We start from the raw sequence: 25,136 nt of genomic DNA on the forward strand, positions 1-25,136 counted from the left end.
TAAAATTTGTCTATTTTTGTTGTTACATCGCAGAATTTTAAGTGTATTCTCAGCCTTCAGGAATCCTTAGTGCAGGTGGGACTTGGAGCGGACAACAGTGCTGGAGCCTCTTGGCACGGACCGTGTTTACCTGGCTGAATGATGGCAAAATGGGATCAGTGAAGAGAGGAAATGAATTTTAGTGTCATCTGTACTTCTGTTTCATATCTGCAATTATCTTCTTGTGTTTACTGAAGAGCTAAGTCCAAATTCCCTATGTTGAGGAAAAACATTTGAGGAAATCACATAGTGAGTTTATTAAAACATACAGTTCTCTTAATAATGTGAGTGAATGCTTGGTTGCTTGGCATATTAGCTTTCAGATAGCATGCCCAGTGAAAGAAAGCAGATACATTAGAATGGAAAGCGTCGCTGTTCTGCAACTCTAGGACCTGATTTCTAGCAAAACTATAGAACAAATTTAATTTCCGAAGCGTTAATCCCCGAAAACTAATTTCACTATTTTTTTATTGTGTTAGTTTTTATCATCAAATTAAGGAGTAGGAATTTGCAATATTCATTCCATATAAAACTCATTAAATCAGTGATAAATTTAGCTCAATAACTTTACTGATTTTGAAAATGATTGTGCTACTAGAGCCTCTATTTCCAACCCAAGTAGCAGCTGAAAAATCTGAAGTACTCAGTCTCCCATATTTATATGTTAATGGCTATGCTGAATAAACAGATCTATTGATTAAGTTGTTCAAACATTCCTGTTTTAAAATCTCTTTCTTCACTTGCTCCTGCTTTTGAACAACCACTTAATTGGGCTTATCCCTCCTAATCATAGGAATTCCTGAAAAAAATGAGGATTGTTTAACACAAGAATACCAAAGAGCTCTCACGTAAAAATCTGATCACTCAGTTTCAAGGATCTTTTATTTGTTATAGTCGATTTTTTTGTGATTTGCTGGATGCATTATTTCTTTTTAAGGTACTTCAGCTAATGCAGAGGAGGATTTGTTTTGTCTTTTGAGGGTGTGAGTATCATTTTTGTTTAGAGTACAATACAGCAATATTATGAATAAAAAGTATACGAATAGTGCATGGAGCTGGGTTCTTCAGGAGACCATTTTGAACAGTGAATGGATTTGAGATCTTCAGGAAACCATTTGTACTTTTTGTGTGCCCTTTGTATGGGATGGATTTGTGTGTTGTAAAATAGAAACTCTAGATTTTGCTTACTTGGGTAATGGTGATGGTCTTGGACCTGTGTGAGATCATATACCCATAGGGGAATGCATGTGACTATTCCTTCTTTGTCTGGAAAGTGACTGCTGACGGTCAGCAGTGCTTGTATCTAAGTTGACGGAGGTAAAACCTTTGAGGCAGTTAAGAGCACGCATCAGCCACTTGGGTGTTCGGCTGCAATAGTACTGCCCTGGAGGCCTGGGTGCAATTTGCCTTTAATTAAAGAAAGCAGAATTCTGTGATTAATATTACAAGAAGAATTATGTATTATATTTCCTGAATATTTCCAGAGGGGAATTGAACTCTAGGAGGGAATACTGTCCAGAGGAATAATGCGGTATACTCCTATCTTTCTCCTATCTTTTGGAAGTAACAACTTGTGTTCTAGATAAAAAATGCACACAGAATAACTTGTGAATGTGTGGCTGAAATAGCCAATTAGCAAGTGCAGAGTTTAATGCGAGATGAATGCTCTTCTGTAAAAGATTGCTGTATATTGTATTTTATCTGTTTGTTAGAATGACCTTTGATTCACACCATTAATGCGGAATGACTATAGCATGCCTGCCTTTCAACTTAATATAGACTCATAGAATTGTTTAGGTTGGAAAAGACCTTTAAGATCATCCAGTCCAACTGTTAACCTAACACTGCCAAGTCCACCACTAAACCATGTCCCTAAGCACCACATCTACATGTCTTTTAAATACCTCCAGGGATGGTGACTCAACCGCTTCCCTGGGCAGCCTGTTCCAATGCTTGACAACCCTTTCGGTGAAGACAACCCTTTCTGCTCACATCTCCATTCTCATTATAAACACGGCTATTTTTAGCTAGCACAGATTCAGAATATGCCTTGTAAGCTTAAGGGGGATTTATTGAGCTCCTGTGTGTATTCACTAGCGGTTCCTTGTTGGAGCTTACTGATTTAGGATTGGGGAAGGGTAAAATGTACTATTTAATTCCTGGCATACGCCTGCGGAGCTATATTTAGCTTCAGCTACTTGTCATTGCCATTGTGCTATTTTTACAAAGGGATGCAGCAGTTTCATTGTTCAGGGGCTTAACTAGACATAAATGTAGATGGATGAGCTAGATAAACATTGGTGTGCTGCAGAAATTGCTACTGAAAGTCAGTGTGTATGCAGTAGGTGTACTTGAGTAAAACTGCGCCAGAGCATGAACACAACAGGCACCTTGTTCAGTAGACTGGTTGTGTAAATTCACCTGATTAACACATGTGCTAAAAGCTATATTTAATTTTACTTTAGACTGATTAAGTAGTTTAACAGGAATAACAGTGTGGGCTTTGTTTGTATTTGTACATAAAAATTACTGCAGTGGCACAATTTGTTTCATAGCTTAATCAGTTATTAAGAATTTTATCATAGCTTTTGCAGTTGCCATGTATATTTTTAATGGAATACAGAGGAAAAAAATTAGTATGGAGAATGCTTGCTGCAGTTCGGTCTTAGAGGATGATTACATATGCACTACAAGATGATTACATATGCATATCCTTTTTATAATGCATGTATCAGGGCTCTTGCTGTCAATTACTATACTATTTGGTGCTTTAAGGAACAATATCTACTGGGAGAGTCTCCTTTTCCTATTTGGGGAAAATTAGGAATTCTACCTTGATCAATTAAGTATTCCAGTAGATTTAGATTTGCTTCATGATTTGCATTCAGAGAAATGTATAGGTACTTTCTGTCCTTTCTTGGCTGTTTAATTTCTCCTTAAAAATACAGAATTTATTTTTTAGCTAAAAAAAGAAAAAAGAGAGTTGTTGTGTCATTTATAAAAATACAGAAAACCTAAAGTATATTTTCTGTATCAGAAAATCAGACAGGTTTGCCGTAAGTGAAAAGATTAATATTCTCCAGTGAGAGAGAGAGAGCGCAATGAATAGATCTTTCTGCAAAGTTGCATGACATCACTGCACACTCATTCCATCAATTAGTTTCATGTAAAAATTCAATTTATGATATAATTTACTTTTTATGAACCATGATATGGTGTTTTCTACAGGTAGAAAATTTCATATAATGTTGTTCATGTATTCCACTTCTGATCTTAATTTTTTATTGTGGAACTTTCTTGGGCAGCCTAGGATTTGTGCCAGATACTAAAGACATCAGGGAGGACTAAATTATTTTCAGTTTTGGAATAATACTCAGCTCAAAATAAACCTTGTGAGGTAAAGGCTTGGTGCTCTCTTTATCACAAATGGCATACTCCACTTCTCCTCCCAAATGTCCTTTCAATACCAGGATTTCAAATAAAGGAAGGTCTGAGTGTTGGATGGAATGATATCATGATGCTGAAGATATCAGCATCCAAATCCCTGTGGTCTGAGTTTTGCAGTAAGAGACCAGTCCAAAGAGTCAATGCGAAGAAACGTGTATCTCAGAAACCATAAAGTGTGTCGTGAGAGCATTCAGATTTCAGTAATGCTGTTCTTTGCTTAGCTCTCACCAACAGGGAGTAATAGAAACATGATGCTAATGACATTTGATTGGAGGGTTTTTTCTATTAGAGTGGAGATTTTTGTCCTCCCAAGGAGAACTACAGAATCTCTAACTAGTCAGCAGTTTCTCTGCTTTTCCTCTTTAGTGGTGTGGGGTTGTATGTTTTTTTCTTTTGTCCTCCTGAGAACAAGTGGGCAGGAGGATATTCAGCTTATGTACATAAGGGCACCTGTTGCTTCTCCCAACACTGCTGTTAAGCCTTATTTTTTTATACAGACTTTATCCTTTAAGCCTGATTTTTATACAGACTTTATCCTTTGTCAGGTTAACCTGTGAAATCATGGACTGTAGACCCGATGGGAGAAGGAAGCGAAAATCACAAGTATTTGTCTTTTGTTAGACTATTGTAAATTAAAGCTCAAGAAAGTGCTAATTTAAATTAGTTTTGATAGCCAAATGAATACATAGGCAGAGTTGTGTGCATTTCTAAATGCCAGGACTGAATTTTTTCATGAGAACAACTCTAAGCATAGGCACAGTCTCTGCATTCACAAATTGGTCCAAGGACTGGAAGCTTGAAGTATTTGAGTCCCATCTTCCTTGGTTTCAGCTGCGTAGGCATCTCCATTTCCCTCCCAATGCCCACATTCTGGTCTTTCCCTGAAAAAAGATTCAACTGTGTTCAATGTACTGCATTTCTGTATGAACTGTGTTGCTGGAGCAGCATATCCCACGTGCTTGGATTCGAAAGCTTGCAGTCTCCAAGACTGGACCTTTTTGGGTTTGGTCCAGTAATGCCTAGGCCAGGAAATTTTGATAGTAAAGATGGGAAATTGAGGTATGGAGCCACATATAGAAAGAAGGATAAAAAATTTAGTCTGACTAGGGCAAAAAAAATCTACTCCACTCTGTGATAAGTGTGTACTGTGCGGATGGGGATAAACCATGCAGCTTCTCAGCGTGAATGAAGGTGAGTGAATAGGACTGGCCTGAGGCAGCAAGGAGCAAAAGAGGGCTCGAATGTACCATTTGGAACCATGGTCTGCAGCCTGAAGCATCACAGAGGCCCTGCGGGGCTGCGTGAGTACGGCAGCCCTGAGGAGAGCTCAGCCTCACGGCCCAGAAGCAGCGAGGAAGCTATGGAAGGGCCTCTGCCAGGAGATGCCACCAGCACTGCATTGCTGCACTCACGGAGCCAAGGCTGTGGAACACCGTCTGCGTCAGCAACGCTGGCACTCTGAGCATGCATTCGGCTGGCCATCTCTTTGCTGTTACTAGCGTATTTATTGCCAGGGTTACCTGCTGCTGTTGAAAAGCGTGTGGTTAATTTGAGAAACCATTTTCTCTTTGTTACTGCCAGATGATTTAATTAGTTACACTTAGGCAGCTGAAATTCCTGTTCCCTGATTTATTACACAATCCTCAAAGCTCTTAAAAGAATTTAAGCATGGCACCCAATAGAAGAAATTGGGAAGTTAATTTTGTAGAGAGAGGATCTCTGGTGCCTTTTGCGAGATGGAACTGATGAACTAGTACATTTTTATTTCTCTTTATTACTGATGAATATCACTGCCCGTCAGAGTTGAATATGGGAGTGGAATGGTCAGAGAAGGAGAGGAAAGAAGGAGGGAGGCAGAAAGAGAATTTAACAAAAATGGGGTTTATAGTCTGTTTAAGGAAAAAAAAAACCCAAACCTGAAAACAAAAGGCATCCCATGAGAAAAGAGACTAAAAGTCAGAAAGAATGGCTAAGCACACATGAATGCGTGGAGCATGTCCTGCTAATGCTAATTTGTGTGAGAAGCAGGAGATCAGGAGCATGATGGGATTTGGGAAGAAAACATGTTTACTGTTGGGCAAGTAATCTGATTTTTTTTTTTTTTTTTTTTTGAAAAAGGAAGGTATATTTGAAGATTACACACCTAGAATAACTTCTTTTTCAAATTTCAAGCCCTAATCCCTTGAGAAATTATACTCATCAGTAAGAACTGTTTTCTATAAGCAGTTCAGAAACTAAAATGGAAAGATTATATTCTGAATTTATATATTTTTAGTCTGGTCTTCTATATCTTAATGGGGAGCCTGCAATGGTACGTTCTGGTATTTCTTCACAGTTATTGCAGTCAGTATCTGCAGAGTCTCAGGAGCAAACTGCCTGTAGCTAAGTACTGGCATTTCATCTTGTGTTAAATGTTGAGATCTACTTAGTGTCATTTTTACTGTACTAAGGGAATTTAGGAAGGACCTGAAAATGCAGTATATGTGAGCCTTTGTTACAAAGTATGAATTGTTAATTTAATTATGGAAAACACTGATAATAAATATTTCAGAAATTAATGTTCCAGTTTGGAAAAAAACTGAGGACAAATCTTGCTTGGCTATCTGAAACACAAAATGCAGCATGTGTGGTGATGCGATATTGTAAGAAGAAATATTATAAAACAGAATCGTCTGGTTCTTCCAGCAGCAAGATACTCACAGGGATAAAATCAGAGTTATTGCTATTGCTAGTAAAATTGCTTCGGAATAAAGAAACAAAGAATAAACAAACAAATCTACTAAGCAAAAGAGATGATGTAAGAATTAAACCCAGGAGCTTCTGACCTGAACTGTTTCCAACTGTGTGGATTTTACAAAACCAAAAATTCAGATGCACAAAAGTATTTTTCAGCAGTGGGGAGGAAAGTATATGAACATTTTATTGATTGTGTACTCATTAACAATATATCACTATAAATTTGAGTTTCCTGACTACTAATTCATCTACTGAGTATATCGTTGTCATTGTTGGTAGTTTCTTTGTTGATTATATCTAATGTTGCTGTTCAGTAATTACTCCTGTTTTTTAAAAGAAAATGACTCTTTTAATGTTTTTGATATCTTGAAGGATTTTTTCTTAAAACAGTCTAATTATGAGAGTTGCTAATATTAAATTAAGCTAAAATTTTGTGTTCTTCTGTGGAACGTTTAATTGTCTTACATACAGCATATAATGATTACGTCTCTGCAGGTGGATTCTTATATCCTTGAGTTATAGTTACTGTAACATATTCTTGGTCTAAGCCAATTTTTTGAGCTAAAATAGTGTTCTTTGCTACATAGAACTTTGAACACTTTTTTGGGGTAAAGCTTCTTGACTCTGGTAGTCAGTCAATCTCCTTACTTGAGAACAAGCATACAGAAAGGATTGAGCACCATATTTAACTTCCCAGCACAAGAAATCCCCTTCATCACTGCTCTTTCCCCCTTATTTATATGTTTCTTGTGTCATTAGCTGTTTTTGGGGAGCTGTTCTCAATCAGTAATGTTCTAGCTTCTGTATAAGTAGCAATATTCTGTAGAATTATGTGGAAATTCTCTTCAGATTTTACTCTCTACTTCTGGGTAGGAAGTACTATAGTAGTAGTTCAGTAGAAATAATTGATCTGAGTTGTAGATTATAATTGTTTGAATTGGCAATTAAAAATCAGTATATGAAAGGTATTACTGTCCAGACAGAGTCACCACTGAGGGATTGGCAGAAGAGTACTAACTGTTGTCATTTAGTTAGGAAACTTTAATGCCACATGTTTTGCTTTTCATTAGTGGCATAGTGTTACTCAAAATAGCAGTTCTTTTCTAATTTTGCTTTTAATTCTGTTATGAAAGTGGATATGGGAAGGACTTCCATGAGCAGACTGGAGAGCATGAGTTTTTTAAAAAAAACCTGGTACCTGCTCTATGCAGAAAATATGTTTGAGGACAAAATGCGTGAGAGAAACCAAAATGGTAATTTTCTGATAGTTTATCTGCAAAATATTTCTTGTCAGTATAGTAGATGGTATTAATGTCTGGTGCCGTTGGTTAAGAGTCTTGTCGTCTGGAACTTACACTCAGAAACACTTTCATTTTCTTTTCTTCATCAATAGAAAGAAGGACCAATGAAGTAATAAAAAAATTTATCAAGCCAAAGCCATTGTATAGGTTAAACAATTTATCCATATTTTTACTATTGAGTTTCCAGAATGCAACTCCACTTAAAAACAAGAATCTCCCCCCCCCTAGTCCATAGATATTTTGAATTCCAGATCTGTTCAGTTAACAATAGGCTTCTTTTCCTGGCTGCCCTGCCCCTGTACTCCATCCTTCCTTCCTTTTCTTTTTTATGGATCATCTGCAGGCAAAATTATGTTCGTAGCGACACCCTGCCATTTCTTTTTGGTCTGCAGTGATGCAGTTTGGAGAAATCTAATAAATTCTTTTAGTATTTGTAAAGATGAATAGCATCTGCTATAAATCTGTTATTTGTGTAGGTTTGACAAGGCCACTGGAGTAAGTATACAACATTATTTAAATCAGGGGCTGTGGCATTTGGACCATTCTCTGCAGGTGCTGTGGGAGAGAGTGGTAAATTGTTTTAAATTGGAGCTTATGAAAGTGTAGGATTTTTTTGCTATCCTAGAGATAGAAAATCAATCTTTCATATTGTATGTGGAGTCCTTTCCAAGGTACATGTGCGTAGAGGGGCTTAAAGGAGATTGAATTTGGTTTTTTTTTACATCCTGTTCATATTATATGAATCCTAAGCAATAAAACTTTCTCTGATCACCTGAAGGCTTCTGAAAAAATTATTTCCTTCGGTCATGCTCCCCTACTGCACATACATCTACACTCCTGATGTAAAGTCTGCCTGATGTTTTATCTTTGTGCGCGTGTGTACGTTCCTAGGAAGCCTGCAAATTATCATGGCCAGAGAAAGAATACAGGTTTGGGTGTTCTGTGGTTCTCAGAGAGATTCAAAATCTCTTACGTCCCCAGTATTAAATGTCCCCAGTTAGATCTTACATTTTGGGTGAGAAGAGATGTCCTCCTGTTGTCTAGATTAATAGAAGACCATTAGGTTTTCTTTTCCCTGTTCTCTAGTGTGGGGTGTGGGGGACACGCAGGGTCATCAGCAAGTTTTGTTTGACAAATTCCTCACTACAACAAGGACCAAGGTTATGATGATGCCCTTAAACTCTCCTGCTCATCAACGGCGCGTAATGGTTGTATCTTTTAGCCTTTTTCTGGAGGTTTTTCATTTGGAATTGGATGTTTGGAAGGGTTTTGCGTCTGGAATGATAATGTTCCATGACCTTTCAAACTAACATTTATTACATGTTTACCTGTAATTATATGGGACTGGGCTTAGTAAGGCGGCCTTGTGCCATGGTCATACGTAGAATGAAGCATGGGTCCACACCACAGTAGCTTTCCCAAGCAGGATACTGAGAGTTAGAGCAATAATACAGAACATACATAGCTAGAGTTTTCACAGATTACCTAATTGAAATTTAAGTCCGTTCTCACTTTACGATGTAAGTAGTGTCAGATCCCTGTACTTGTGGAGTTTAGCTCTGATTTTTATTAAATAGTCCAGCTGGTTAATTAGAATGAAGTATGTTTTGAATGGGTTTGCACTTTTTTATTTTTGTGTTTAATATTGATTAGCTTTCCTGACATAACATAAACTTGAGTTCATCAACTACAAATTAGGAACTGACATAAACAAAGTAGACGGGTATGTCCAGAGTGTCCAGTGAAGGTTTTTATTTGTATTATAAGGTGACTCTCATGAATTTTAATGACCCTAAATTAGGAATTGGAGTTAGCCCACTTTACTTAAAAGCAAGCTGGAAATAGGCAAAACATTTAAGCATGCACATGCAGCAAAACATTAAACTCTTGATTTTGGGATTCTTCAAATCACTGGATTGTGGTTATTTTAAGAAATTTATTGTATTCATGTTTCCGTTCCTTCAGCCAGACTTAGAAACAGAATGGTATCACACATAAATTTTTTTGTAAGTTAGAAAATCCTTAGATTGTTCCTTAGAGCTTATGAAAAAAATTAACAGGTTTCATAAAACGTTTTGTAGATCTTCAGTTGAAAGGGAGAGTACTTTTAACTGTCTGAGGATTGATGACATCTGATAAATATAATTGGTTTCCTGGATAAGTTGTTGACTTGAGGTTTGGGGGTTTTTTGGCTTTGTTTTGTTTTGTCTGTCTCTACCTCTGTCCTTGCTCTGAGACTTGGCAATAGCAGGTGACTAGGGGCCAGAATAGGAGCTGAGAAGGAATCCAGTGACGATTCCCAGATTCTCACCTTGCTTCCAGCAAATTATATTTCAGGAATACAGTGAAAGAAGAGGTGGTGTATAGTCTTTTTGGATGAGTCAAAGGTTTGTTCTGAGCTTGAACACTGATGATGACATGGGGACTGCTATGCTGGGAAGCTTCCTACATGCTGTTCATTAAGGAAAAAGACATAGAGCCCAAAATTTCATCACAGAAGTAAAGGCTCAGTACTACTGAAAGTAATGAGTGCATAAGACTAATGTTAAAGAATCATCCTCATTTTTAATATTTGCTAACCAATCATGTTCTATAAAATGAACATCAAAGAAAGACAAGGTTCATGCACTAGATCCAGTCAACAGTGTTCTTTTAATCTGTTAGTTAATGGAGATGAGCGTGTGTTTACAGAGACTTGTTAAGAGACCGGATGCTTTTTGTTTTGTATAATCTTTATCTGTTCACACTCAAAAACTTTAAAAGTTTTCCATTTGATTCTGAAGGTAATGAAGTGGTGAATATTTTTCAGGGGTATGAAAGAGCATATAATTTAATAAACCCTAAACTCTTCTAAGCAAAAATAAGCCCTTCATTTTTTCTTTGTTAAATGTGGTATGGAGAGGAATTATATAAAGGGAGTCCGGCTGACTTTGTTCTGTACTCCTTGGTCTTTGAAAGATTAGGAAAAAAAAGCAACTGTTTACATAAGATGCAGTTATTTGTTAGATTGCCTTTTTTCTTGAGATAATCGAATGAATGAGTTAGGAAGGCAAATTCTTGAGGGCATAGAAACTTTGTTGGTAAATCACTTCTATGGTCTAATTTCACTGAACTTGTGAAATGCACAGTAATGAAACATGGCTAATAAGTAATTTACTTTTATTTCTCTAGACACTGGAAGCCATTTTGAATTTTAAGTACTCTGGTGGACCAGGACATGTTGAAGGATATTACAGGAACCTTTCACTAGGCCTTCATGTAGAAGTAGAGCCATCTGTTTTCTTTACACGTGTCAGCACCCTTCCAGCAACAAGGTAAGCCTTGTTTTGACTCTTGTCTATTTGACTCATTGTCTCTATTATATTGGCTATAACTTAAAGACCATGCTGGAAACTTTCAATATCATCATCAACATGTAGGTAAAGAATTATATGGACAAATTTTCAAAATTCCTCATTTAGGAGTTTAGCTTCTTTTAACTGCAGACTATGATTAAAGCAACCCATGTGCATTGGATAATTTCTGAGGTTCAAACATTTTTTCATGATGGTTTATTTTACCAGGGACAGGAATCTCTTGTTTATTGTAAAATTTGATGACTTCTTCCTATATTTCTTTGCTGTTGTGGTATGTTGTGCATTACATTGTTTCGTGTTTGTCTAACAGAATCTTACCCAAAATGCTTGTGTAAATGGTTGTCTTTGGATGTGAGGAATAAATTGTAATCATTCTCTCCTTTGGTGCTTACTTTCTCTTGTAAGCCACAGAGTAGTTTTGCATATTGTAGTGAGTTTTAAAAATCATGGCAACACGTAATGGTGATCAAATGCCATAATTACTAAAATCTGATTGCCTAAAATTCATCAGCAACTAAGTAGAATAAGTTTTCATAATTATTTGATAAATATTGTTTATCAAATAATTTTTGATAAAATTGTCTTTATTTGCTGCTAAATACACAGTTCCTATTCTGTATGTTTTTATCCAATTTATATTGCTTTACGTACTGTTTAAGCAAAGCAGCTTTTACAAAAATGAATTCTGTAAGTTAATGATTTTACCGATCCTTAATCAACAATGTTTTGTTAATGTAAGTTCACCTATGCTAGTAGTTAAATACTCTACAATCTTTAAATATTTGGGATGTATTCAAACTTCGGCAATTCCAGAGGTGGCCTTTGAGTAGCTGTCATTGAAAAGATGAATAAATGAGCTTGGGTTTGTTGGGAAGAAAGAAGATTGAGAATAGACTTTGTTTCAGTGCATAAGTACTTCTGAGGTATAAATATCAAGGAGGAGGAAATACTCTTTTAGATGAAGGATGAAGTTAGTGCAAGAAAAAATTGTTACAAATTGGACGGGAATATGCTTTTATTAAAAATTCCTTTGTAATAATCAGCTACCAACTACCAAAGTAGTGGGATTATTGAAAAGAAAGCCAGTGTGCATAGTGGGAGCAAGCATTTTGCTTGGTTTAAAGTCTGAAATTATTTCAGTGCAATTATGTAATACTACTACTAATAATAGTTGAGAGTGAACTTAATTGATCCAAGAGATTCCTACTGGTCCTAGGACCTTTTTCATGACAGACTTCAGAAATAAAACCCAAAGATAGGCAAGAAGGGAGTATAAGTCTAGGAGATATTTGGAACATACTTCATTTTCAAAGGAAAGAAATGAGTCACCAGTATCATACCATTGCAAAAATGTCAAAGGATGGATGGACAGGAACACAGCTTGCAAAACATGAAGTGTTTCTTTTGTTCCTGTGAAAAAAAGAAGTAAAGCCTCAAGAAAAGTTACCATATCTAGTTTGGGGCTTGAGCGTGGAGAAACATGAAGAAAAGTGGACAAGTTGGAGAAAGTCTAGAGTGAGAAGAGTGATAAAATACGAGTTTTTAAAAGAATTTAAAGAAATTCTTGGTCTTGCTGAAGCCGAAGAGAGGACTGATAGAGGACTTAAGTTTTCAATTACATAAATGGCACTGCCAAGAGGATAGGTATCTGTTTTTCACAGCAGGTAATACAGTAAATAATGACCTTCGCATATAGCAAGGGAATTTTAGGTTAGGCAAACATAACGAAACACTGAAATAGTTTTTGTAAAAAAAGTTTAAAAATGAGACAAACAAGATTGTCTCAAACTGATTTTTTTTAATGATAAGATTGTGTCCAGCTCTTATAACAGAGACCTAAAACTGTATGGCTTTATTGGTAAGCAGGTTTGTCAAGCATTTTGCTGCTTGAAAGTGTAGCATAATAGGCATCATTTTACCCTTTTAGGAACTGCTCTAGTAAAGTAAATCTAATCATAGACTCATAGAACAGTTTGGGTTGGAAGGGACCTCTAAAGATCATCTAGTCCAACCCCCCTGCCGTGGGCAGGGACATTTTCAACTAGATCAGGTTGCTCAGAGCCCCGTCCAACCTGACCTGGAATGTTTCCAGGGATGGGGCATCCACCACCTCTCTGGGCAACCTGGGCCAGTGTTTCACCACCCTCAGCGTAAAAAATTTCTTCCTTATATCTAGTCTCAATCTACCCCCCTTCAGTTTAAAGCCATTCCCCCTTGTCCTGTCACAACAGGCCCTGCTAAAAAGTTTGTCCACATCTTTCTTATAAGCCCCCTTTAAGTACTAAAAGGCCGCAATAAGGTCTCCCCGAAGCCTTCTCTTCTCTAGGCTGAACAACCCCAACTCCCTCAGCCTTTTTTCATAGGAGAAGTGTTCCATCCCTCTGATCATTTTTCTGGCCCTCCTCTTGGACCCGCTCCAACAGCAACAGGTCCATGTCTTTCCTGTGCTGAGGGTTCCAGAGCTGGACGCAGTACTCCAGGTGGGGTCTCAGCAGAGGCAGAGTAGAGGGGCAGAATCACCTCCCTAATGCTACCTGCGAAGTCAGAACACAGTATCTAGAACAGCTGTTTGCAAAATCCCAGGAACCTTATTAATGATGTTCAGAGTTTCATCCCTGCAATGGCACATTCTTAGGCCTTTGTAAGGTTTTCAAGGTTTAATAAGCAATCTCTATCAGCCTGGAAGTACCGCAGCATCTACTTTAAATAGTTTTCAAGAAGATTCATTATAGAGGTTAAAATACTCAGTTTGCATTTATTATTTGCATGCATAGTCCTCTTCATTCAGTGTCAAAAATGTCCTTTGTACTCTGTCTATGTATACTTCTAAATGGACGGCACGACTGCTCTTTGGTTCACTGCAATTACTTTCCTACAGTCACAGAGCAGCTTGAGTGTGAAGCTGCGAACCTTCCATAAAAGCTTCAAATACAACATGGTGCTTTTATTTGAAACTCTCTTGTTGGTAAGCTGGCTTTTTGTGCTAGATTTTCCTGGCTGTGTTTTGTGTAAGACAAGGTTATCCTACTCCTGCCTTGTCAATCTATTCTTAGGAATTTACTATGTGAGGAAAGTATTTAATCCTGAAGTCTTTAAAAATAGATTGAGGCGCTAATTCAAAGGTAGCGTTTCTGAGTTGTTCAGCTGTGTAGTTTCACAAGTCTTATAGCAGCAGGTGCTATATATAGTGTCTCCAATTCAGCCCAGTGCTTCAGCTCATATTGTATGCATTTGCTTCATTCTTTCCCTGTTCATCATACTGATCAGCATTTAAGTCAGTGTAAACTTTATTTTAAATGATTTGCTGATTGGAGATGTAGTTAAAAATGTGACTGCTTTTAATTAGGGTGCCAAAAAGCTTTAGTGAGTTGGGGGAAAATACTGTAATAGTTAAATTTCTTTCAGAAATGTTTTATTGCAAGACCTGTCAAAAGACTATTCAAATCTTTTTTTTCTTACATTAGGTATGTATTGTCTGCTAAGTCATGAATGCATTTTGTTTTTAAGTGCTTCTTATCTCTTGCTGCTTGTTCTATACTATTAGCTTTAGTGATCAGTAGCAGCATTCCTTTACTCCTGTGCTTCCTCGTGTTGATTCTCCATCAGAAGAAGTCATGTGTCATTCGATATTATGTTTTAGAGTGAAAAATAGCAGAAATATGTCATCTTCCAATCTGCTACGGATAAATATTTGCCACTAAATGAAACAAAGTTTGTTTTTTGACTGTTGATCATCTCTGCCAATATCTGAGATTCGATGACAGCAAATTATAAGTCAAATTTTGTACTTTTACTTGCTCTGTTAAAGTCTTGAATCTGATTTCCTTTTGATTTACAGCTAGAGATTTCATTGCTTAAATTCTATCTGAGGCACTGAGCTATTTTTGTTTAGTCATTATGAGAAACTGTTTTATAATTTACTTTCTCAGCTGTCATTTCAGAATGAAAGTTATCATTGCTTTCATTTTCTGGATTCATTTTTTTCCCTTTCTTTTATGTTTTTGCTGTTTTTATTTTACATTTTACCTCAACAAAAGTAAGAAACAATAGCTTACTAGCTGCTGGGCTTAAAAAGTCAAAGCAAAATAAAAAACTGGACATTTACTGAAAAAAAACCAGGAAAAATGTTAATGAAATCACTCCCCTCCCCCCAGTTGTAAGATAAAGATTATGGTTTATGTCAAAGTCTTCCAAATGTAATTGGTATTTCTTTTATTTAGTTGCTTGAGCAGATATGCATGGGAAATATCACTGAAACAGCTGGGGATTCTGGTTTGGTTTTTGGTTTTTCTAAATATCTAGCCAAAATGATGTCTTCCATTCATGGACAGGTTTCTGCTTTATAGTGAGAAGTTTCATTAACTGCATCTTCAGTATATCTTAAGATGTGTTTAATCCTGCCAAGAGGTCCTTTTAACCTTTATCTGTGCTCGTCTGTAGAGGCATCCGTGGCTAGCTTGATGCAGCCCTTAACATGCTGCAGTGCCTAATCTGTTGCCTAATTCTGATTCAGATAGCAGCTCTGCTGTCGGAAGAAATGATGTTCTGTCAGTAAACGGACGTAATCTGCTCTGAGGTTTTTCACTGGGTATATCAACCTATGCTCACTCAGCTACCTGCATCCGAAAAGACTGGCAGAACAGCCTCGTGCTGGGAAATTGTTTGCCTCTGATCATGTTACCTGTAATCCTTGATTCTGCTTGTTTGTGCTTGCCTGGAGATGATTATGCATCACAGGACAATCAAGAATGTAGGTGTTTAAAGCAGCCCAGATATAGGGTATAAGAGATAATGAGTTAATGTTGAAAGTTTTCCCAGTCTGACCTACAGCTCACTGACCTGCAGATCACTGAAGTCTTAAAGGGCTTCAGGGATCTACCTGCTTGACTCTTTATTTACCATAAAATGCAGATAAATCTCTAGAGTTAAATTGTATTCATTGTCATCTGTAATCGAGCATACCATGTTAATTGATTCCTTATCATGTCTTAGCCCCAAAACTACTGGTGCGATTCCAGGCCTCAAAACAGTTCAGTTACCAGCAGATTATAGACTGCCAGCAGAGATCCGATGATCCGATCCTAGACTGCCGGCAGAGATCTGATGCTAACGGTTCAGTGTAAGGGAAACATTCTTTTGACAGTTTCATGTGATATACCTCTTCATTTTGACATACTGTTAACTCTAAGAAAGTCTGCCGTTGAAGCTTGTGCTAGCTAGATTGTCTTGAACTATCTCCTTTATATGTGTTGATTCTCTCAAAGGTATTATCTGCCAGTTTTGGCGGGCACTGAATGTCCTTCCTTATTGCCTTTATCAAACAGCAGAGAGCATGAAAAAAATGCCAGAAAAAATACTGCTTCACTCCACGTTTGGTAAAAATTCAAGTAAGGCGTGCTCTGCATGCTGTAAGGTGCCTGTTGGTCTCCTTGTGTCCCTTGCCATTATGCCATCAGTATAAAAGTGTCTTAAATAAGAGCCGTCTATTTTTTTGAGGCAGCGGAGTTTTCTTCCTATCTTAAAACCACCGTACAGCTGCAGATCTCTTTTGGCAAGTGCAGAGGCTTAGACTCTGTTCTTGTAATTGAGTTGGAGAAAAAAAAAAACCTGCAGCAGGTCTGACACTGTTAAATTCAAAGTGTCAGTTCATCTAACTGTAGGTTCAAGTTAATTTTCCTTTGTACCATTAATGTATATCGTTTAGTGAAATATTTTAGTTTTGTAAAGAAGGCATCAGTTCATAATAAAGCCCGCAGCGTGCTCCCTAGTCTAAGACCTTTCATTGTTTTGTATTTAATGGCAGGATCCAGTTTTTCCAACTTGGTTTCACCAAAGTGTTTGGAGACTGAAAAAAAAAAATCTTGACTATGTTGAGGGTTCACAGGAGATCCTCAGATTGGTGGGTAGAACTTTGGGTCTTAGTGAAATCAGACATAATTTTCAGAATTTCCATTCAAGTTTCCAGGGTTGCCCACATTTTCACTACAATAAATTGCAATACAGCCTCTTCAGCAGTGTCAGGTTTGGGTTGGAAATCCTGATCGTTCTATATTTACAAATCATACAAGGGAAAGAGTAAACAGCGTGTTTCTTTGGCCATGTTCTAACAAACATTTTTGTTAGGCAATAGAAAAGTTCTGTAGCATTTTCAGAAATACTTCTTGGTTTTTTGTAGCTGAGTTTTTAAATTAGAATCATAGAATCATAGAACAGTTTGGGTTGGAAGGGACCTCTAAAGGTCATCTAGTCCAACCCCCCTGCCATGGGCAGGGACATCTTCAACTACATCAGGTTGCTCAGAGCCCCGTCCAACCTGACCTGGAATGTTTCCAGGGATGGGGCATCCACCACCTCTCTGGGCAACCTGGGCCAGTGCTTCACCACCCTCAGCACAAAAAATTTCTTCCTTATATCTAGTCTCAATCTACCCTCTTTTAGTTTAAAGCCATTCCCCCTTCTCCTGTCGCAACAGGCCCTGCTAAAAAGTCTGCCCCCATCTTTTTTATAAGCCCCCTTTAAATACTGATAGGCTGCAATAAGGTCTCCCCGGAGCCTTCTCTTCTCCAGGCTGAACAACCCCAACTCTCTCAGCCTTTCTTCATAGGAGAGGTGTTCCATCCCTCTGATCATTTTTCTGGCCCTCTTCTGGACCCGCTCCAACAGGTCCATGTCTTTCATATGCTGAGGGCTCCAGAGCTGGACACAGGACTCCAGGTGGGGTCTCAGCAGAGGCAGAGCAGAGGGGCAGAATCCCCTCCCTCGACCTGCTGGCCACGCTGCTTTGGATGCAGCCCAGGATACGGTTGGCCTTCTGGGCTGCGAGCGCACATTGCTGGCTCATGTCCAGCTTTTCATCCACCAGTCCCCCCAAGTCCTTCTCGGCAGGGCTGCTCTCAATCCCTTCATCCCCCAGCCTGTAGTGATACCGGGGGTTGCCCCGACCCAGGTGCAGGACCTTGCACTTGGCCTTGTTAAACCTCATGAGGTTCACAGGGGCCCACTTCTTGAGCTTGTCCAGGTCCCTCTGGATGGCATCCCGTCCCTCTGGTGTGTCGACCGCACCACTCAGCCTGGTGTCATCTGCAAACTTGCTGAGGGTGCACTCAATCCCACTGTCTATGTCATTGATGAAGATATTAAACAGTATTGGTCTGAATTTGCTACATTCAGAACAAGAATCAGCTACCTACTGACAGGCAGCTGTTTCTAGTCTTCTGTTTCTCAGTATTTCAATGTTCAAATGTCATAGAGCTTTGAAGGGTGGAGAAAGACTGTTTTAGTTGGGTGCTTGAAGAGCGATCTGTTTAGTTTGGAGGAAGGCTAAGATATGACCTGTTTAAAATGAATGGATGTTTCTACATGGAGAAAATAATTAGTGTTAAATTCACTGTTTTGTTAATGAAAAACAGTCAAAATGGAAACCAGGCAAATTCAACTACAAATAAAGCTCTCGCTTTGATCCATTAGACTTAATAACCATTGGAAAAATCTGTCAAGGAATAGATTTAATAACCATTTTTTAATGTTCTCAGGACTGGATGTCTTTCTAGAATATATTCTTTATCTATACACACACCACCGCGCTCAATATAGATTCTACTGAGTGGGAACCCATGACACGTGGGAGGTTACGTCCAATAGTTAAATCATCTTGCTAACCTTAAACTCTGCTAATGGTATAATGTTGCAGTGGGTTCACGGAAGAGCAGCACAAAGTAGTTTACAGATTGAGAGAATTAATTTTTGAGATCAAAATGTTAAATATGTACGGTTTGGCACATGAAGACGTGAGAACATAAATCTGCAAATATTTATAGATGTGCTGGGAATATTTAGCATAATTGAAAAGGTTTACAACTGGGAGAAGTCAGATCAGGACAGTTCTTGGAACATGTGAAAAGAGCTTTTAACAGTAAAATGGATAATCTTAATAATCTAAAGTTAGTCTCAAAAGCTTCATTTTTAGAGAATTTAATAAAAATTAAATTGAATTAAAGAAACCCTATTGAAAACACAGTAGCACCAACAAAGATACGCTAGATCGTTGTTTTGCTATGTTGCGCTCTGTGTTTGTCAGTGAATTTTGGAGAATAGGGTTGTCATCTGGCACGCCATTGCCTGTCGTCATTGCCAGTGCTTCTCTTCACTTTCTGACGTCTCGTTTTGAGTAGGGATGCCTGTTTAAAGAAAACAGAAAAGAAACAAATAAAAGTGTAGATGTGAAAACACTCCATGATTTCAGTTGATGGGGAAACTGAGCTGAGTCAGGATGTAGATAACTTGCCACCCCCCCGAGCGTTTCTTGTTTAAACTGACTTTAAAACTAAGCTAGAATCAGAACTGCAGTAAGGTTGTTCACTGAAGTGAGCCGTCATTAGAGCATGGCAGCTGCATCTGGTTTTTAATACTGTGTTAAATGTTACTGAAGAATGTCCTCTGCTGTCATTTCAGAGTGGATTGGAATAGTAATCGCAATACCCCTGAAAGAAATTTCTAGATCACAGTGTAATTCTCTCTTGCCTTAAGTTCCCATGGCCCCAATTTTGTGACTGTTTTTGGAATCATAACTGGCATTGTAAGATTTAAAAAATACAGCATCATTCATCATGTCACTAACTTTTGTTTGTGTTATATCCTGAATTCTACAATACAGGATAACAGAAATTAATTTATACAACAAATCTTCAAGACACTGTTGAATTAACTCAGTTTTCAGTAAAAAATTAAGAATTTTTTTTTTTTATTGTTTGAAATGAGTATTGACTTAAATTTGCATGTTATTCTGGGACCTTCAGATTATAAATCAGTCAACTGAAAATGTTTCCTTGTAATTCTGTATTTTATCTGTACAACCTTCTGATGTATAGACTTCTGTGTTTCTTGTAAAAGAAAATCTTGAACATGAAATTTATGGTAGATTTTTCTAAAGAAAACATCATGTACAAATAAGGAAGATCATTGAAATGGAAAATGTTTGCACCTTGTGATTTTTAGTATTCTTCCACTTAGGCTCTGAAACGGTTTGTTTGACCCAGGCTTATTTCCTTTCCATTAGCGGTCAAAATGACAGACGGAAAGAAGAGTAAAACCCTTTCAAGAACTTTTGTTCTTTATCCTAGCCTCTATATACAGTCCAGTACAGCTTTAATTCATCTTCATTTAATTTGGACTTTTAACATAATGAAATAATTTGTATATCATTCAGTTCAGAAAAGACAAATGTTGTGTTTGTGGTGTCTGCTGTATTTTTCTGGATAATTTTATATTTTATTTCCTAGGGAAATGAAATTTATATGATCACTTTAACTGTTTCCCCCTCTCCCCTAGGTAAATTTGGCCTAATTTCAGCCCGCTTCAGGGAAAGGTTAAATATGTTCCTGCAGATTGGTAACTGGACAGAGAAGAGATATCCTAATTTATGTCGCAGTGAGGAAAGGCAGAAGCAGGGGCTCTGCAGTTGCCTGCTCTGTTCCCTGTGCCAGTTGGCATGGATGAACTCGGGGCCAGCCAAAAACATTGTGCTGCCCACTGTGGTTGATGGGACGGGTGTGGGTAGTTTGGGGGGTGTACAATGAGGAGATAGGAACGTGGATATATGGGAGTTGAGAGTTTTGTGGTGCAATAATGTATTTCTGCCCTGCATCTTCCAGAATAATCCATGAAGAGTGGATTATTTGGGCTTTGCAGAAATGGGAAAGTCCGTACTAGTTCATACTGTTTTCTTAAATGCTTGTAAGTCCGTAAGTATGTGGAATAAAACTAGATGATGGTTTAATTTTGTGTGTGTTAATGTGTGATGATACCATGCTATCTCAATAGATGTTCTGGAGGAAAAAAAAAAAAAACCACAAAACCAGAACACCCAAACACAAACTGACTTATTTTACATGCGTTTGACCCAAACTTTAAAAAGGAGCTAGTAACAGCAAAATGACCCAAAACTTCTAAAAAGACTGGGAAGCCACTGATGACTCTGCACGTTGTGTGAAATGTTGAAGATGGGTTCTCCGTCTTCTCTGGGATCAATGGTAACTAACATCTACTTAACTAGACTTAGAGGACTCAAAATCCACTCAAAGTGGATTTTTTCCCCAGTAACTCACCCTGTACCTCCCTCCCCAATCCACTAAATATTTAGTGTAAACTTTTATATGGTGATAGATAGTTTGGAAAAGTAAGAAGAAATTGGGTAAGTGTGGGATAATCTTTCCCAGTTCCAGGAATCAGTGGCTTATGACTGATACTTCTCAGCCAAAAATTTCAGTAGGTCATTATGGTATATAATTTAATCATCTTTAGATCTATTTATTATTTTGAGTGTTTCAAGTTTTTAAAAGCTTACGTACTTTTTTTTAAATTAATTTACCTAGTATGGAGTCCAGAGTTGATGGCCTAAGATTTACTCTATTGCCTTAAAATCCTTAAAACAATATGACATTGGAAATTTGTCTGATACAGAGCTTAGTTTAAGCAACAGATTGCTGCCTGGACTTACATGTAGCCGTTCAGTAAAGTCATGTTGCAGTTCCTTTATCACACTCGCATGATTATGATTTGCCTCTCAAATCTCATTTACTGACACTTTGAGATAGGTTCTTGAATTCCTATCTCGCAAAGGATGGCCTTCTGTAAGTTCACCTGTAGTGAAAATTGATATAAATAGTTAATTTGGCTTTCTTGCTAACTCTTTGTTTTCCTGGAACTTTCACCCGGATCATATCAGCATCATCAATTCTACACAGTCCTACTGACTGTGGCATGTTAAAAAAAAAAGAAATCATGCTAGTTTTCAGATCTTTAGCAAATTGCTCTTTAACGACTTGAGGGTTTCTTTTTTTCCTTTTTAACTTCATTATGGTGTTACCTCTAATTTTCCAGAGCTTATGCTTTGTCTTGGTTTCCTTACTTGGATACAGCTTCCAGTATTTGACGATTGCTGTTTTAATTAAAATATTTTTGTAACCTTTAATTGTGTTTGTTTTTCATTGCTCTAATAGTCTCTTTGATACTGTCCTGTATTTACATTGAACATCTAATGCTTTTTCTACAGTCTTAATGTTACCTTCAATCTTTTTATACCTGTATCTTATTCTTCTAAGTTTTCAAAGTACATTAATAATTCTGTAACTTTGATTTTTATTAATTAAAGATTTCCCTGGAGAATTAACTTAAAATTGACAAAGAAAGAGTTGTTTCCCCTACATGTCTCTTTTGTGTAGTGTTTGAAGAGGATGAAATAAATGTCATGATGATGAATAATTTTCACCGCATAGCCCAAGAATTCATATTTAGGAATTTTTGGTATTAGTGATGGTGTTGAGTCCTGAAGGGCTGCTGCTTGTATAGGTCCCTTATATTTATGGCATGAATTGTTTTATTTACAAAACTTTGGTTCTGCTGCCAAAAGATATTGGCACAAGGCTTGAGTGTTATTTCAGACAATTGGGAGAAATTGGGAGAAATTTCTATGGGAGAAATAAAAAATTCCTTCCATGTTGAATGTTGTAAACATAGGCTACGCTAGAAGTCTCTCTTGCAGATCATAACTTTGTATCTACTGGAGAGGCGGAAGTTTGCTGTTTCTTTACAGGTCTTGTCCCACTCTCCTAACGATGAGATGGAAGCCAGGCTTTTTTTTAATTCTCTCTTTTTCATTCCTTACTGGTAACAGCATAGCTACCGACTCAAATACTGCCCTTCCAGTGATTTCTTTCTTGTGAGCTGTTAAGGAAGGGAGTTTCTAGTAAGAGCTACGACTCCTTATTTGTTCTAAACTCTTGAGTTTTGACGTGTTTGCTTCAGGCACTCAGCTACCTTCATGCATTCTTCTCTATATTCAGTATTCATTGAGGTTTTACCCAAAGAGAGTGAAAACCCTTAAAATATGTATAAAAAAAGCCTCCACCCCCACTTTTGCTTTTTACTTTTGCTAAGAGATGTGCTACTGTCCCCAAGCAGTGCTTGCTTGTCATTTAGGGCCTGATTGCATATGACATTGCTATCACTTTTGTGACCTGAACCTTAACCTCCCATTTTTGTCCTATGAGTGTTCCCGTCTCAACGGTTTGCAAAGTAGCGACACAGTTCCTCCTGTGTATGCTCTGAAAATGATATCTCTTGATTTTCAGAAGAGAGTTGTGTTATGAACCAGAGCCCATTTCCAAAGTAGAAGAGCGGTTCTTAAACTCTTGCACCTCTCGAGTTTAATTGCCTTTGGAATGGCTGGCATTTGAGTTTAATTGTAAATTATTATGCAATAGGATAAATATACTTGGTTGCCTGAGACACACAACTGTGTCTGACTCAGTTTGAATACGCGTATTGTTCGAAGGATGGCTCTGACGACTCTCACCTTACCGACATTCCCCTCTCTTCCCTCTTGGGGAGCTTCTGGTTTCATGTGTACTCTCTCTCTAATGCTGCTGATGGGTTTTACTTCTGACATCGAATACAAGTTACTTTTCCCTTCTTATTGATTCTGATAGCAATTATATGCGATGAGATGATCCATAATCTTTGTACAATGGATATACTGCTTCATACTGTAATTCACAATGACAAGTCACCTCATTTTGTTTTATGTGCATTTAAACTTCAAAGTCATTAATAGCTAAAGCTAAATTGTAGTGATGCTTAAGGCTGGGATATTTCTCAGTTGTTAAGTAGCTTATTAGGAAGTTTTGAATTTCAGAATAGACTGATGCATTATTGCAGCTGTATGATTGCATTTGGCATTTTGGTATCTGGTTCTGATATTTTTCCATGTGTATTATATTATAATCACTCAATACTGCTATTTGTGCTTAGTTTTACAAGGAAGAAAAGTTTATAAATAAGAATAAAAATTTACAATTAAAAAACTTTTAATTTACAATTAAAATCTACAATTTACAAGTTTCTTCTCTGTAGCTTTGTCAGTATTATTTGCTGAGGTTACCAGAAATGCGGTTGGTGTATTTATACTGAATGCTTCTAGGGAAATTTGGATTTGAAGGGTAGTAGCTGACAAATATAAGGTTTTCTGTGAGAGCTGCCTATGTTTGCCTTTCTTACGGAAGGGACAGAGTTGTCTCTCTCAGAGTAGTTGATATAATGGAAAAGTACTCTCGTTGCCAGCCTGCTTTGGTCTGTAGACAAACCAGCTATCATAGTAAATGGAATTGCTCCCTGACACTGGGCAAGGATTTAAATTTTTACTTGTAAATTTGTTTCTTAAAAAGACAATGTCAAGGTAATTTGAAATAATAAAACTGTTTCATGTGAATGCTCAAAGAACTGAAAAAAATCTGTGGCTTTTTCCATAGAAGTGAAACTGAAAGCTGCAGAGTGAGAATATATACGAGTGATCAAATGCTATAGGGCTTAATATTGGGCAGGTTGTAATTGCCGCGGAACAACTTCTCTTTAGGATATACGCTTCTGTCTAGTTTAAGTAAAAAAAAAAAAAATTTCCAGTTATTAAAAAACAAAAGTTATTTCTAGTAAAAGAGTAAGATGCTCTTATAATTGGAGTAGGGTATAAAACATATGTATGTGGATGTATGTATACTTATATTTATGCATATATGTTTATATTTATGTATAATATTAATTCTGATATATGTCTAATAATTCTGTGGTGTGTTATTGAAATTGTGCTATTCTTTTTTCCCCCATCTGAACAGCACCCGGCAATGCCATCTACTTCTTGATGTCTTCAATTCTACAGAACATGAGTTGACCATCAGTGCTAGGAATAACGAAGATTTAATTCTGCATGCTGGGGAATGTCAGCGGTAAGTGCTTTCAGTATTAAAAGGGCTGTGTTTTTAACCCTGTTATTTATTTATTTCTATGCAATTGATGATATTTGGGGCCTATATTTCTTTTTAAACATTGTACAAGTGTCAAGGAATGTAAGAGTTTTACTTTCTTTAAGGTGCGTCACTGAGGTCTAGCAATATCTCATGTGAATTTATTTTGGCTATGAATCTAGTAGTACTGAAAATAAAATACAAAATAGTTGGTTCTGAGGTGTACAGATGGATATAGCATTGACTCATTTTTGTGGAATGTTTTAATATAATTTTCCTGCGCTCTGAACGTAGTTCTGATGTTAAGACCTTTTCTCACTAGTTCATTATCCTTTCCCAGTTTTAAATAGTCTTTTCTTTATGTAGTTCCCCAGCCATTTCATCAGTTTTCGTAGGAAGAAAACTGTAGGAAAGAAAAATAGAATTGAAGAAAAAGCAATCACAATCTCTGTGGAAAAAATATT

General features: G+C 37.3%; 1 protein-coding gene across 3 annotated transcripts in view; it reads left to right on the forward strand.

Annotated features, from left to right (window-relative positions):
- TRAPPC9 (trafficking protein particle complex subunit 9) overlaps positions 1 to 25,136 on the forward strand; it is a 549,779-nt gene that overhangs the window by 180,115 nt on the left and 344,528 nt on the right. For all 3 annotated transcript variants that reach the window (XM_076329044.1, XM_076329045.1, XM_076329047.1), the window contains 2 exons: positions 10,695 to 10,837; positions 24,544 to 24,654. In XM_076329044.1, coding sequence (XP_076185159.1) covers positions 10,695 to 10,837; positions 24,544 to 24,654 — 254 coding nt within the window. The remainder of the gene's footprint in view (positions 1 to 10,694; positions 10,838 to 24,543; positions 24,655 to 25,136) is intronic.

Source organism: Aptenodytes patagonicus, chromosome 2, assembly GCF_965638725.1.
Source record: "Aptenodytes patagonicus chromosome 2, bAptPat1.pri.cur, whole genome shotgun sequence".
Taxonomy (NCBI): Eukaryota; Metazoa; Chordata; class Aves; order Sphenisciformes; family Spheniscidae; genus Aptenodytes; species Aptenodytes patagonicus.